Source organism: Alligator mississippiensis, chromosome 9 (genome assembly GCF_030867095.1).
Source record: "Alligator mississippiensis isolate rAllMis1 chromosome 9, rAllMis1, whole genome shotgun sequence".
In the NCBI taxonomy this organism is placed as follows: Eukaryota; Metazoa; Chordata; order Crocodylia; family Alligatoridae; genus Alligator; species Alligator mississippiensis.
Window position 1 is genome coordinate 50,388,136 of NC_081832.1, and position 15,941 is coordinate 50,404,076.

At 44.9% G+C, this 15,941-nt stretch overlaps 1 protein-coding gene across 4 annotated transcripts in view; it reads right to left on the reverse strand.

Moving 5' to 3' along the window:
• The window catches only part of SPDL1 (spindle apparatus coiled-coil protein 1), a 40,532-nt gene extending 25,646 nt beyond the window's left edge, over window positions 1-14,886 (reverse strand). For 2 of the 4 annotated variants that reach the window (XM_019487138.2, XM_019487136.2), the window contains exons 1-6: window positions 14,782-14,886; window positions 10,901-11,101; window positions 6,505-6,681; window positions 5,365-5,559; window positions 4,592-4,741; window positions 68-166 (exon numbers count right to left, since the gene is read on the reverse strand). In XM_019487138.2, coding sequence (XP_019342683.2) covers window positions 68-166; window positions 4,592-4,741; window positions 5,365-5,559; window positions 6,505-6,681; window positions 10,901-11,059 — 780 coding nt within the window. In that variant the 5' untranslated portion in view covers window positions 11,060-11,101; window positions 14,782-14,886. Of the gene's footprint in view, window positions 1-67; window positions 167-4,591; window positions 4,742-5,364; window positions 5,560-6,504; window positions 6,682-10,900; window positions 11,102-12,623; window positions 12,829-14,776 lie in introns of those variants that run through there. The other 2 variants (XM_019487137.2, XM_059733456.1) reach the window with 2 other exon arrangements.
• Between the last annotated feature and the right edge of the window lie 1,055 nt (window positions 14,887-15,941).

Below are 15,941 nucleotides of genomic sequence, written 5' to 3' on the forward strand. Positions count from 1 at the left end.
ACAAGTATTTCTTGTTCTCGTCAATGAATACAACCTGCATTTAATAATGACATAAAAGAATTATTACCTCAGCAAACAGAGAATTGCCCTTACTAGTAGGGTCCAAGGAATCCTGCAGTGCATGATCCAGCTGAACTTGAAGGTCCTGGTTAACTTCATGAGCTTTCTACATTATAACCAGAAGAACAGTGGTCACTGTGTGTCAGTTTATACAGAAAGAGCTAAAGTATGAAAGTAGAAGACAGTACCATAGGACCTATTTTCCATACCTTGAACTTGGGTATTAGTCTTTAGCATAGTGCTTAACTGTGCATGTATTTCCAGCCACAGAAGGTTGATATTTATTGTGTGACACTGGATAAAATTTAGCACAATTTAGCCGATATCAGGATTTAGACTGTTGTTGTCCAAGGAACATGGATTCATACTGTTTAGACTAGTCTATTTAAACTAATTCCAATACTTGATATTTAAGCCCTAATTCCACCCACTGGTCTCCTTCTCGTCCCAACACATTAAGGTTATCTGAGACATTAAACAAAAGCCATAATGAAAATTTGCATTGTACTGGGGTGACCTGATAAATGCTCAGGTTCACGCACTGTTGAAAATTGCTGCCCCGTTATTTCCATACTTTTACCTCCTATCAGAATTTTTCAACAGCTCTAATGGAATATCCCAACATAAGACTATTGAGCAATGAGGGATCTAGATCTAATAAATGCAAAGTACCCTAGGTCTTTTCCTCCTGCTCTCTTCTTTCATCACTAATCAGCTAGTGCCCCCAATTATACAACTCAAAAGGTCCTCTAATATTCTTGCTGGAAGCTCTTAGGCTGAACCAAGCTCCCTAAACAGTTCTTCCAAAACTCCTGCAATCAATTAGCATTGGGACCAATTTGGTAAATTACACCAGCTAAAGGCAAACTCATTTAACTTCTGTTTTAGGAGAAAGTTTTCCATTTGTTAAATTGCAGTTTATCAAGCTTCCAGGATAGGATGAATGAAAGAAGCTGGGAAGATACCTGGCAATCAACTTCTTCTCTTAAGCAGATTTTACCCTAACAGAAGGTAATAAGCAGTGAAATACGACAGTTGGGGTGTGGGGGAAAGAAATACTCCAGGCATTACAGGAAAACATTAAATGGAAGCGGAGATGCCCTCCATACCATCCCAGAGGTTTGTAACACAGAATTATTTGGATGCCAACTTGATAGAACCTCACTATGAAATGATACCTCTACAAACAAATGGAAGCCTACTTTATTAACCTTCCTCATAAGGCTCAGAACACTTTCTGCAATGTCCCTAAGTATCATTTTCTCGCATACAACATATCCTGGTATAAAATATGCACCTTGTTTTCTCACAGGGAGAAAAAAGCAGGGGAAAGTAGCAACAGCTAGGGAGCTGAGCCTGCTCACTGTTCTTCCTACAAACCACATGCAGATTTTACTTTTGCTCAGTACCCAGCAGAAACTGCTCTTACCATACTTCTCGCATATAACATAGATGGCAACTTCCAGAATTTATGGTTTTTGTTTTGTTAGGGGGAAGGGGGGGGGGGAAGACATGCTTGTTGTATCCAACAAAAGACAATACACCTAATAGCTTTTACCCTCTTTAAGAAGTTTTCCAATTGCCTGCCACAAACTGGTAAAATTTTAAACAATTTTTGATCTACAGCAGACTGCAACCTTAATTCTTCAAATAAAATCTTGAAATGAGCACCTGGATGGAATGGGTAGGTGCATGTTTGCATTTCAATACTGTGATGGACATGGCTGTAAAGCACTGACTGTCAAACAGAGTTCCTTGGCAACTTGGGGTGCCTTGAAAGCTTTTCAAAGATGTCTTGGTATGTCATACAATCTTAGTACTGTTAGGTGTGCAAACAGGATTCAAAAGATAAAATCAGATATTTTAAATAGGAATCCATGGTGTTAAAACATGCTGCAGTCTTTGAGTTCTCTACAACAGAAAGACTGCTCTATTATTTTTCTGTAGCAAATAAATAAATAAATAAGTCACCAAAACACCCAAGTGAAAACTAATACCCAGCATTTTCCAAGGAGTGACTTATGCTTAATGTGGGGTGCCTCAAGTCTAAAAAGGCTGAGACACTACTGTAGAGGAATTCCCATTTATGGTCCACTACTTTTGGGCTAAATGCCCAACATTTTCAGGATAACTCTGCCATCCTTGAATGAAGGCAGAGGAATCCTGAGTGAGGACGACTGAAGCAACAGATCCAGGAAACTGTAGTCACTATGCTTTTGGATACCTAATCCAAAGGGAGAACAATTCAGTAGCTACCATTTAGTTCTGAGGCCAGCATTGGATCATGCCTGCATTCCACAGGAGCAATCAGGATCTTATTGGTAATTAATGAGTGAAGAATGTATGCTAAAATACCTGAGCTAAGTTCTTCCTCTTTATTTGAGAACTGTTTACAGCTGATACAAATAAAGGGAAGGCTTACACTTCTGATCATATTGTTTCTATAATGAAGTCTCTGCATTGACTTTATATTCAAATATATAGTTACTGATGAGATCAGAGACATCCAAATTCTCAAATTGCTACACGTCAGATCAGTTTTTTGTTTCAACCCAAAAAATGTAATTGGAATCAGTAAAATATGTGAAGTCTTAATTTGTTGAGCACATTTGTATTTGAATGTCATAGGCATGCATCAGTTGAAAAAGAACAAGAAGCTGTTAGGCACAGGGGTGGGCAATTATTTCAGCTGGAAAGCCACTTAATGAATTTTGGCAAGCTGTTGAGGGCTCAAAGGTAACCCTGCCCCTTGACAGTTGCCCCACTCCCTGGTCACCACCTTGGGACCAGATCTCCCACCTCAAAATCCCTCTCCTTACCTCCCCCCATCTTAAGTACACCTTTTGGGAGGGGACGGTTGCTATCTCAGAACCAGAAGAAAAAATCATATACTGGAAGTCAAATGCCTACTATAACACATTTTAAATTACAAAAAAACATTTTTGTCATGGTTTCTGTTTGCGTAGTATATATAGAGGTGATTGCATAATAACTCAAAAAAAAGTCTTACTCTTGTATAGTGGGGGGGGAGTAAAATGGGCTGTGTGGGGGTATTTACATGTGGGGGGTTGTGGAGGCAGGGTGTGGGTGTGTGGCATTTGTGGTGTGGAAGAGGGTGGGGGACACCCTGCACACTCCCCCCCAACATGGCGCACAGCCCCTGCTGCCAGTGGCAGCAGCAGCAGAACATGGTGGGTGCTTGTGGCCTGCTCAGGCACTGCTGCATGGTGGTGCATGGCTCCAGCCAGCGCTGCACATCGTGGCAAGGAGCACAGGCAGGCCAACCTGCCTGTATCACAAGGGGCTCCGTGCAGTGCACGTGCAGGTCCCAGCACTCATGCACCACCGGTGGAAGCCTCACACAATGGAGAGAGCTCCCTTCCCCACTCCCTGCTTTGCAGGTCTCAGGACTCCTCTGGGAAGCAGGGGGCGAGGCTTCCCCCCACTTCTGCGCAGAGTCCCAGGATCTGCACAGCAGACAGCAGGGAAGGCAGCCAGCTCCATTGTGCAGGGCTTCCCCCAGTGAGGCGCAAGTGCTAGGAGCTGCACGTGCACCATGCAGAATCCCATGCAAGGCAGGCTGGCCTAGCTGCTCTCCTCACCACCACATGCAGCACTGGCTAGAGCCATGCACTGAGAAGCAGTGCCTGAGAAGACCACAAGCACCCTGTGCACCTGCCATGTACTGCAGCCGCTGGCAGCAGGGGCTGTGTGCCATGGCAGGGACTGTGTGGTGGGGTCCCCACACACCCGCTCCCTCCCTCACACCCACACCTACCCACCTGAGCTCCGTGCTCCTGTCGGCCCCCTGGGCACGGGCTCTGCACTGCCACTAGCCCCAGCTGCGGGCTCTGCGCCTATGACCAGCTGCAGCTCCCCCTCTGCCCCACCTGCTGTCTGGAGCGAGCAGGATGCCGGGGAAGCCAAGGAGGTCCCCCGGCAGCTGCAGCAGTGGCAGCAGCAGCAGCCTTGTCTGGAAGCTGCGTGGTGGCTGGGCTAGGCCGGGCCCAGGTCCCTAGCTGGGGGCCCCCTCCAGGAGGGCGGGGAGTGAGGGGCACAATTAGGGGTGGGGGGCAGTGGGTCGGGAGTGAGGGGCAAGGGCATGGTTAGGGTATCAACGTATCAGGGCTGTTCAGCACCACAAAGCAGGGGATGTGGCAGAGACAGCTGCAGCTGGACCTGCGTCCTGGTGAGCAACAGGGACAGGGGGAGGTCTGATTTTCCATGATAAAAAACCCAAAATCAAATGCCAAAATATATAGGTATTTAGAATTCATTTCATCATACTGGTTGAGGCACTCATAGGCTTCCAAATTGCTTTCAAATTGAAAATATATAAATAAAATATTGTGTTCAACTGATACCTACATACATACATACATACATACATATTGTGGCTTTTCATTTTCATCACAAAAAACATGGATTGGAGTTTTTAATCAGAAAATTTGCAATTTTTAAAAACAGAGAAAACCAAGATCCCTGGTATTCATATATGGATTTGAGTGGTGTAAGAGTTTAAGCAGATTACCTCTAATGCACTATAGTAATAAACTATTTCTTTTTCTCTCTCTTCTTTTTCTCCTTGAAGACGTTCCAACTGGTTACGTAAATTGCTATTTGCAAGTTCCAGTTTTTCTTTATTGCATTGCAATTCATTCACCTTTTCTTCAAGATTAGCCTGGCCCAAAAAAACAAAAAAGGTAAATAAAAGGGTAGCCAACAATTAGTTTTTTGGTATTTGTATTTCTGCTTCTCAATAGTAGCTCTGGAGTCCCTTGTGATTCAGTGGTAGAATCTATGTCTTCCACACAGGGTTTGATTCCCGGATACTTATACAAACTACAGCCATGGAGGTACCAAACATCTGGCCTTTGGATTCTGTCTCAATGACCTAAAGGGGAGATGAAAGTTCTGGGCAGCCTCCACTCCTCCACACTTCTCCCTAGGCATATGCGTCAAAGGTCTGGGTGACCTCTCACACATACAGCAAGATCCAGCAACATCAATGGTTGCCATCCACCAATAGCAGCTCTGGCATAGTAAACTGCTTCTTTAGAGTAATATTAACTATGGGTGGAGGGGAACAGTTACTAAAAGGTGAAAGCCTAACCTATCAAGAAGCATCTCATCCATTATTGCTAGACTTTTGCTAGACTTTTATCATCAAGCCAATTTGTCCAAAGAGCAAGGCATAATGATCTGTTTTCTTCAAACTGGTTAAATCAATCAGAAAACTGAAAAGACAAAAATTAGGTCTTGTTCATACCATTGTCTGTTAATTTCCAAGTATTAATCACTTACCTTCATGTTTTCAAGTTCTGTTAATTCAATCTGAAGATTTAACATTTCAGAAGACATAGTTTCATGTACACGTTCAGACATTACACGCAATTCTTCTACTTTAGCAGTTATTATCTCCTTCTGATGTTCTACTTTATGCCTTAGTTGCTTCTCACTTAATCGGGTTTCATCTAGTTCTGCCTTCAGATTCTCCAACTTAAAAAAAAGATTGAACAAGTGATAGCAAACTATCAGTTCCAACTGTACAGTGCTTTTGATTTGAATATAGATGACAGCAGAGTTAGAAATACTCGTTAGCTCCTAGCCATTTAGGGCGTGGACATGTGAAGGGGGACAAACAACCCCCCCCCTCCCCCCCCCCCCCCCCCCCCCCCCCCAAAAAACAGCACTTTCCCGGAAGAGGAAGCACATTAGTTCGACCCAGCTCCCAAGTATCTATAGATAGGGCGCTTCAGCAGGGCTTTTTCGAGCTTTTATCTAAAGTTGATTCAATCAGCTACTATATAAAAGCCCCACTGAAGCACCTGATCTATAAAGACATTAGGCAAGCCAGGTCAAACTAACGCAATGTCTCCTCTGGGCATGTGCTACACTCGACACGGGTACGTGCTGAGCTAAAAGTAAACCACCACCAGTTTTTGGTTTTTTTCCATGTCTCGAAGTAACCTTGAAGTAATTTCTTAAACTGATTCTTAAGCTATCAGAAACTTAGGTTGTTTTGTTTTTTCCTGTGAACAATTAAATCCTCCTGCAATAAAACAAAATTGTATATTACTAAAGAACAGCTAGCTTCATTTAATTGCATAACGTGCACACATATTATCTTAGAAAGCATAGTATCACTTGGTTCCACAGTAATTACAGTTTTAGCCTGTTGTCCATTTAATTTACCAGTTATTATTGCTACAATGCTAGAAAGCTTAAATCTAAAATGAATTGTCAGAAAAACTAATGGTAGCTATATTATTTCAGAAATCAAATCAACTGAATGCAAGTGGAAATAGAAGCGAAAAACGGGAGAAACTTGCCTGCATACTTTAACTGCTCATTTGGTTTGCCTGAATGTTAAGTGTGCAATTCTCTATCTCTGCGCCTGGAAAAAAAACATTCTTTAACACATACATCATTTAAGTTCCAAACCTTGTTCTTGAGGTCACCAATTTCTTGTGCATGAACTCGTTCCAGTTGTTCTCGTTGTTTCTCCAGCTGCATATTTTGCTGCTGCTTAAGAGCTTCACATTCAAAACTCAAACTTTCCAACATTCTGTTCTTGAGTTCAATTTCTCTCTGAAGTGAGAATTTCTCTTGTTCAAATATCTGAAAGAAATAAGTCCACATTTTCTGTTGTTCTTCAGGCATTTTAAAAATATTTTACTGCCTCTGATCTCTTGAGACTCAATACCAATTAATTCCCAGAACCACCGCTTCCCTTTCCTATTTTGTGTCCTTGGGACAAGGTATTTAGCAGAATTCACTGATGTGTTAGAATCTGACAGGGCCGCGCACTGCCATGGCCTCACACTTGCAATCTCTGGGCTGTGAACCACATTCCTAAGCACCCAACACCACCTCAGCCCCCAAACCTGCACTGACAAGTCTTTTGTATCAGCAAAAGTCCTCAGGTGCTCAACTGCTTAATAACAGCCTTATATCATTGTCACAGTTAACAGCCATCCACCCAGGGCTAAAGCTTATTTTGATGAGCAACTTTCATCCACTAATCTAGACAGCCTGCATAGTTTTCCCCAAAATGTTCATGTGACATAATGCTTGGAGTTATCAGTCACAAATCAGGTGACATGACCAGTCATGTTCCCAGTAACATGGGAACCACAAATTCAGCCAAGTGCTTAAGTTCCCCCCACCTCCCTACTTGTGATAGAAACTTGTAAACTTACACACACTTTTAGCCATTAAAGAAATGGAGTTACAAGCATTTATTATAAATTAAATATTTTCAAGACCATTGAATAGTTTGACCTACAAACCTGGAAGACATCCTTCCAGAAAGAAATGAGTAGCAGGCTCATTTTAACCAGCTGCATTTCAAATACTTATTGCATATTTTGTTAACAGTATACAAAACAGAGCCTGATTTTCCTGTGCATTTTAGGCTGCCAGTTTAGGAAAAAAGCAGCTACCTGAAGGCAAAACATAGTATAAATGCATAGATTAGAAGAATCAAATATTACTGCCTTGATGTTGATTACATAAACCTATAAAAAACCTTTTTTTTTGTTTTAGGTTTTTAAGCACTCATCCACTCTAAATTGGTTTGATACTACTCAATTTAAACAAACATCCTACTTCTAGCGTAAATTCTAGATTCCTCTTGATCCTCTGCAAGCCTCTTGTCCTCTAAGGGTGCCTATACACAAGCTGGGAAGCTGCTCGGACGCGTGTCAAAGCAGACTCAGTAAATCAAGTCTGCTAGAGCATGGCAATTACTGTGCTCAAGCAGCCTCTCGCACCTCACGTATTATCAGGCCACTTTGCCCAAAGCTCATTCAACGCTGCCATTTTGAAATGCAGGGACACTGATGCATGAGATGCTCCAGGAGCTTTAATTAGAACAGTTCTTGGAGCCACTCTAATTAAAGCACCTCCCTCTGCTCGCCGCCCCCCCTTCCCAAAGTATACGTATAAACATCCTAAAGCCACATCCAGATGAGCATGGCCATGCAATATGTGGCACCGCAGACACATCTATGGTGCCACATACAGCATGTTCAGTTGGATATCCAGGGGTCAAAATATCTGTGCAGAAAAAAACTGAGTGGTGCATGCATGGGCAGCACACACTGCTCAAAAGCGGAGCTGAACAGCACAGAGCCACGCTGCGGCTGCCAGCCAAGCTCAGTGCAGCAGAATTGCTGCTGGTGCAGCCCCAGGAGGCCCCAAGGTAAGGTTGCTGGGGCCAGCCCAGTGCTGGCCCCAGCATTCCTTACCGCCCCAGGAGTAACTTGCAGTGTGTCAAAGTGCACATGGCAAAGTGTGCCACTGCTAGGTGTCCTCCAAACATCCATACCACATGTGGAAGCGTTCTAAATCTTCAAAGGCAGGACCTATTAGAGGTGCACCAATACATCAGTCCATATGTTATTGGCACCGACAAAAGGAAAATTTACATTATTGGTATTCAGCTGTTTTTAGCTGATGCGGCCAATAAGGTTGCCAATAAATACCGTGTGCATGTATGCAGCCGCAGCATGCACACGGCCAGCCCGGCAGCTTGCAGAGCGGTGTCTGGCTGGTAAGTCTTTTGGTGGGGGGAAAGGAAGAGCCATGGGTAGAGGGCCTAGATTGAGGCCCCTGCAATGAGGGAGGGAGTGGGGCTGGGCATCCAGGGCAGGGTGCAGGATGCAGCTCTGTGCAGGGTAAGGTCAGGCTGCCGCTGCAGGCTAAAGCCAGAGGCAGTGCCAGGGTCAAGGGTGATGTGTAGCGGGTACACATGCACCCGCTGAGAGTGCCAGTGCACCCCCTGTCAGGCCACACTCCTTGTGTAACCGGCAGGTAGGTGGGAGCACCAGTGGCACCCTCGTGAGCGCCAGCAGGGGAGCGCGGCCACCAGCAAAAGCAGCTCTGCCGCTTCCGGAAGTGGCCACCAGAGTTCCAGAAGTGGCGCAACTTTTACTGCGAGTGAGCTCAGTCCCCACCATGCCAGCGGGATCAGCTGCCAGGGGCCCCTCCCAGTCGCTGACTCAAGAGGCACCATCCAGGTTCTTCCTGGCATGGGGATTCGGCTGGGGCTGCGCTTGGAGTGGGCAGTGGCACTACAAGGGGGAGCTATGGCAAATTCTGGGGTGGCTGTAGCCCACCTCATAGTCCCCCCTCACCCTGCTCTGCCGCTGCCCACCCCAAGCACAGCCCCGGCCCAAACCCCTGCTGGGAAGAGCCCAGCGCTGCCCCTGGACCCAGCCTGCAGTGGCACCCCACTCTCACCCCGCACACAGATCTGGGGGCATGTGCCCCCCGCATGGCTCCCCCAGGGGTGCACGTAACAGAAGGATCTGCCATGTCCCCCCTGCCGCACATGAGCCTCTCACAGCTCCGTTCCACACCTCGCCCCGGATGGGTAGTGCCTGACCCCAACCCAGCCCCAACCCCCCTCCCTCTCTCACCTTACATGCCCCACCCCCCACACCTCTTCCCCAACAGACTTATCAGCTGGACCAGGGGCGGGCAGTCCCCAGCAGCAGGTGGGAAGCTGGCTTCAGCCGCATGCTGCTCCAGATGGGACAGGCCCGGCCCAGTCTGCACCCGCCAGCAGAAGCGGCGGTGGAGCCATGTGCTGCTCAGGACTGACCAGTGCAAGCAGGGGGAAATTGCAGCTGAGCCCCTGCTGCTCCAGCTGGGCTTGTCCCATCCCGAGCCTTAAGAATATTTCTCGAGTCTGGTTAGCATATTCATTTCAAGCACAGAGTTTTAAGATTGAGACCATAGATGCTGCATAGTTAGTTACACAAATGAAAATTAAGAGAAGGATTAAAGTCACTATACAAAATATACAATGTGGCATCTGCAGAGTTACAGCTAGTCAAAGACATTTAGAGTTAAAAGTATAAGTAGCACTAAATGGGCAAAAAAGCTAAGCTGACTTGACCTACCCGAAATGGATAAACACTTTGCTTGGGTCAGGTTAGAGTTTGTTATGCACCTATTTTTAATTACGTCACTTGCACTCACAAAATGGAGCTTTTGGCAGGGCAGAAATAGGAGGCATCCTAGTATCATTTATAACACTGGAGTGCTTTTGCAAATGAAAATCTTATGATTTGAATTTTCTCCTCACCTGCTAGGTTACCGGCAGCAATTTACCCAGACTTGGTAAAATACAGAACAAAAACCAGACCTTTTACTTTAATAGCAGAAGTTGCAAACAAGACATCCTGACCCAGCCATAGCAAAAAAAAGTACATTTCCAAGTATTCTGAAGGCTTCTGATGTCTCCACCTACTGTAAAAACTAACGCTTTCATTTCACAAAGGTTGTTTTGGGGCCCCAGAGCGGCAGCTGTCAAAAAACAGGCCCCCGTTGGCATAGCAGGAGGCAAGAACACCTAAAACAAGATAATCAAGATCATACCTACTCAATATCTACTAGTTATACACACAGGTGTAAGTGTATTTACTTCCCCAAGAAGTTTATTTTAGCCCCTCCTAGTAGAAATTTTAGGGTTGGTCTCCATGCCTTAGGTTTTAGTTTATTTGAACAAGTTGAAACCGATTTCTGTTTACACTCAACTAAATATGCTGTAATGTGCAAATCAGATGAAGTCTATGGAGGTTCAAACAACTCTGTGTAAAGCTAATCATCAAGCTATGTTCTATGGTCACCTGCAGCAACATTTAATATAGAATGAAACCAAAAAAACCCCATAAGGGTACGAGCTTAAGAAGTTACTCTAATTTCTGCACTTGCAAATAATGTACTTCAAAAGCTACTTAACAACAGATATTTCAAAGCAGTGAATTAGTAGCTAGAAACTCAGTGTTCTTTAGCATTTTCTATATTCAGATAGAATTTAAAACTTCACCTCAGTTTTTTCAGTCAATTCACTGCGTATTTGATCCAACTGATTCTGAACCTCATTCTGTGATTCCAGTAAATGCAAACCATACTGTGCTGCCTTCCTCCGCTCATTCTCTGCTTCCTTGAGTTGACGACGAAGATTCAAAGTTTCTTCTGTCTCCATTTTCTTTTTTCCTATTTCTTGAATGCAGGTCAGTTGAACAAGCTAAAAGTCAACATGAAACCATAACCTGTTAAATACTAGCTAGACAAAGCCATTCTTTTCTGAAACATAAGATCCCTTAATAAATTAACAACATAAAGGACCAAGATGAACAGAGGAGTGTTAAACTTGTGAGATTTAGTCACTTTACTCCACAGCTGATTACTCATTTTCAATGTAAGGTCTATAATTTATGCCATATATGACTGGACAGGTAAATAACTGCAATAATTCAACTCTGTGGAATGCTACTGAGGAACTGGCCAGATTTCTGATGCTGCCACAGATATTAAGCAACCCATGGAGATCCTGTTTAACACAGGACTTAATGTCCACTTCTACCCTTCAAACCCATAGGTATAAGGCCAAATAAACTCAGTTTAAAAAAAAAATCACCAGATTTGGTATTGGGTTCATTGTGGCCTTTTCCAACTTACATCCACATTCTAATCAGAATACAGATGCCCATGGAGAAAACTCATACTCCAGTTCCTGCAATTTTAAATGCTATATTCAGTAAAATATTATATTGAGGTGCAACCATGTTTGGCCTTATACACAGATGCTGGAAACCCTTCAAGTCTGGGAGCTGCAAACCCTGAAGCTCAATACCACAGCAAATACCAATATGAAATCTGGTCACTGAAGAAAGCTTTTGTGGTAGACTTTAGCTAAAAGAACTAAAGAAGTAGGAAGCTGAAGTTTTCATGTTCACTAGGTCAATTCTTATGCCATTACTGCTTTAGACTGCTTCCTATCTTGGTGACAACCTTCTTTTGAGACTGCATGGCACAGGATAGGAAACTTTGTTACTTTGAATCATACCACTTACCAGACTCCGAACAAAAGATGTCTAGACATCTCAGAACTAGAGACATAGAAGGATTCAAAGCATTACTTGCTATTTTTTTGCATGGGAGGTAAAGTTTTGAGCTGGGAGAAATGACTTAAAGTGAATTTAAATCACAATTTAAACCATCAAGTATAAATCCACGATTATAATCAAGAATGTTCCATTTGTACTTTAATTATTTTCTAAATAAAGATACTATTTTCTTTAACATAACCATTAAATCATGCAGATTTGCAACTAAACATTGTTTATTACTTAGCCATCTATTATAAGGTTTTTCAAATATTTTACAATACACTTTTTGCTTAGAAAACTTAAAGATAGGATGCTGGACTAGATGAACCACTAATCTGCTTGCTTGCAGTTTCCATGTTGTTCCATTTTGCGCAGCGTGCGCAATAATGGTTGGTATGTACATGCATCACTTGGTAAAATTTAAAATAAAAAACTTAGCCATGCAACAGAGTAATCTAAATTTATGAAACAAGAAAACTTTTAGGTAAACAAACTAACCCTTAGCTACCTGAAAAATATATTTGAGTACTATATTCTTTTTTCTGTTTGAGATAACAGAATCTTACTTAGATGTGAAGTATAATTTGATAGCCCTTACTCTATTTCTAAAAATTAATGCTTTGGGGGGGGGGGGGGGGGGAAGTGTTCGCAACTCACCCTCAGGAGTTCATTCAATTACTCAAGATTTTATCTTCATAGTATAATTTTCTTTTAAAGTTTATTTAATCTAAACAAACCGAAAATATCTTCAGAGCTCTTCATATCATGCACCTCTGACAGGGTGTATGTTGCTGCATAGTGATTTGCATTTTTAAAAGCTGAGATTCCATAGAAATGCAAATCCTATTGAAATCCCATCTGAAACAGCTGCCAGCTGGTTCAAAAGCAGCCAATCTATACAAGGCTGCCAAGGAACAGTGAACCAGCAGGAGACTTGGAAGAAAATAAAGGGGGGTTGGGAAGGGGAGGAAGGAGATGTCAGGGCCAGAATCAAAACCACATACACCCCACAATAGGGTCACAACTAGGACCCTCTTGTACTTGTATTAACTGCATTGAAGTGGACTGTTAATTTCAACTCAGTCTCTTCCCCAATTCTCACAACTTCCTCTTCTCAAGCACACAGAGCTATTAAGACGGTTTACTATCTACTTGCTGACCAGAACAGAGAACCAAAGAAAACAGAGGGAAGGAAAGAGAAAGTTCCATAGCATGTCCAACGTAACACTTTAACAACGCCAGTTACCAATTTCATTTAATGATTTTCATTTAATGATTAGATTTTATCCTCAATAAACAATTTAAAAAAAAAGTTTATTTAATCTAAACAAGCAGGAACTACAGAGGTCTTCATATCCTGCACCTCTTGTGGAAGGAAGGATAGTGACATATAGCCACTATGTGGAGCAAGGGGCAGACAAGCAGTTATGTTTAACATCATTTAGATTGGCCCTAATAAAGTACAATCATCCCAGGAACTTTACTCATGAACTACCAACATGGCATTACAAATGAAAAATTCATAGCCTACACTAACTGCAGAATCCTATTTAATTCCAGGTTAAAATAAACTATTTGTGGTGATATTTTAGACATCAGTCACCCAGTAAACAAGCTCAAGGTTCTGAGCATAAGCGACTAGTCTTATCCTCACTCAGCTGCTGCTTGTCAAGATTTTTTTTTTTTTTTGCTGCTGAGAGAGAGAGAGACACAGACAGACAGACAAGCTCTCTTCCTGCACTTCCTGACAACAGGAGTGCGGCCGTAGGTCACTTCTAAACAAAAGTGAGGAATCTGCATCACTTCATGTGAATTGTGATCTAAACAGTCCATATGCGTGACAGCCAGTGATGTAGCTACTTCTTCACACCATCCTCCAAGCACAAACAAACCTTTTCAACCACCAGTGGGAATTTCAAAGGTTATTTACTTTGAAGCATTTAATGCAAGGTTCTTACATGAGATTATTAAAGCCCTGGTACTGGGGGCAGGGTGTTAACACTTGACAGCAGAGCACACCCAAGTCACTCAGCTTGCATCCCCTCCTGTTCAGTCCCTATCCTCAAGCAGCAGACCCTAGCAGGAAGAGTTGAGAGTAAAAGATGGCTTCATTCCACGGAGCCAGGTAGGACTTCTGCCGTCCAGTGTTGCACTCCCCAGCTGCCTCTGGCCACAGAAGAAACCTTTACACTCTTGCAACTATCCCTGATCACGGGTAACAGAGAGGAGGCAGCGAGCCCTGCGATACTGCCTGGACTGAACGCAGCACTCAGTCCTTCGGGAGTCTTGCCAGGTGTATGATTATGAACGTATTTATACACTAATTTCAACCTCTGGATGATATGCACTCAATAACAGGAGAAGTGTTCAACATGTACAACAAATTTGGGGGCAACTAATTGGATGCAGCCTATGCTGAACTCAAGCCACTTTCAGGGAGTCTCAATGAACTTTTAGGCCTGCCGTCAGCACTTTTACCCCTGCTGGCCTCGGAACAGAGAAACGCTTCAACTTGTGATGACCCAGCGAGAGCTCCCTCCCTGGCTCGTTACAATGAGCGATAGAAAGTAAATAAGACGACCGCTTTGAACTTATGTACATCTCTTTCAGGGTAGGATCGTTTTCCAGTAAATACGATTCTTTGGAGGGTCGGATACGATCCGCTCAGGGGCGGGTGCGGCTCCCGTCAAGCCGGACCGGCCCCCGGCCTCCCGCCGCCCCTCGCCCGGGCTGTCCCGGCCGCCTCCCCGCGCGCTGAACACAGGGGCCCCGCGCCCGGCTGCACGAGGGTCGGGTCGGCCCCGCCCCACCTCACCGGCCCCGCTCCGCGCACGTTGGGCTCCGCCGCGGTTCCACAGCGCGTTTAAATTCGGCTCCGGGAGTTGCCGCCAAAAGCTCGCGAGAGCAACATCCCCCCCCCCCCCCCCACGCGCTCGGCTCTCGGCTTGGCTCCCTTCCTCAGCGGGCAGACATGCCGCGCATGCGTAATGAGTGAACCTTCAACCAAGAACTGCGCATGCGCCATCAAGCGGTGTTGGGAGGTGGTGTAGTGCGCGTGTGCGGGGAATTCGCGTTGGTGGCTGCCGCTGTCTTGAGCCCACGCGTCTCGCTGGCGGTGCATGGTCCTGTGTTCATGTCCACGCACACGGGCTCCCCACGCCGCATCCCCCGGGGGCCTTGCCCAGCCCAGAGGAGAGGTGCCGCCGCCCCGCTGCGCCTGTCTCTGCGGCCACCAGCCGCGTCTTGCAACACAGTGAGCCCCGCACAAGGAAGAGCGCCTGGCTGGCAGAAGCTGGTCTCACCATCCCTTGGCCCCGTGAAAGCTCTCCCTACGAAATCCCTGCCTCTCGCTCACTGCTGGGCTGTCACTGCTACACCATCGCTCACACTGCAAAGACACCCCCGTGTTGAAGCAAAGTGGAAAAGCTAAAAGATGCCAGCGATGACATTTGCCTTTTACGTGAAGAAACTGCAAGTCCAAAAGGGAAGCCGGCCCAGCCCGAAACGGCCTGCGGCTGGGGGCGCTCTCCTGCCACCTCAGTCCTGATTTGGCCGAGGACTCTGCTTTTTTACAGCATTTCATACATTCAAAACCCAGTTCCAAAGAAGTGTGGCTCAGCGCTCAGCCTTTCTGCACGCTAGCTCCTGCCAGCTTCTTGCAGACCACGCTGAGGGGGGAAACTAATTGGTGAACTTAAATATATGATCGTGATAGACATGCTGAGCACTGCATCGGCACTTGGCAGAACTGGCAGAATCCCATTCTCCACGGTGTCGTTTAAAAGGTCTAAAACTTGGGAGTTTCTCTTGCTGGAAGGCCTTGCTTCCTTACCTACTCTCCTCCCATGCTAGAGGCCAGCCCCTTTGCTACTACTGCTGCCCCAGTCACAGTGCAAGGGCAAGAAAGGCACCAGCCACAGGTTCTGACTTAGACAGGGCGCCGGGCATCTTTTCCATAGCAGGCAGATAGCTGAG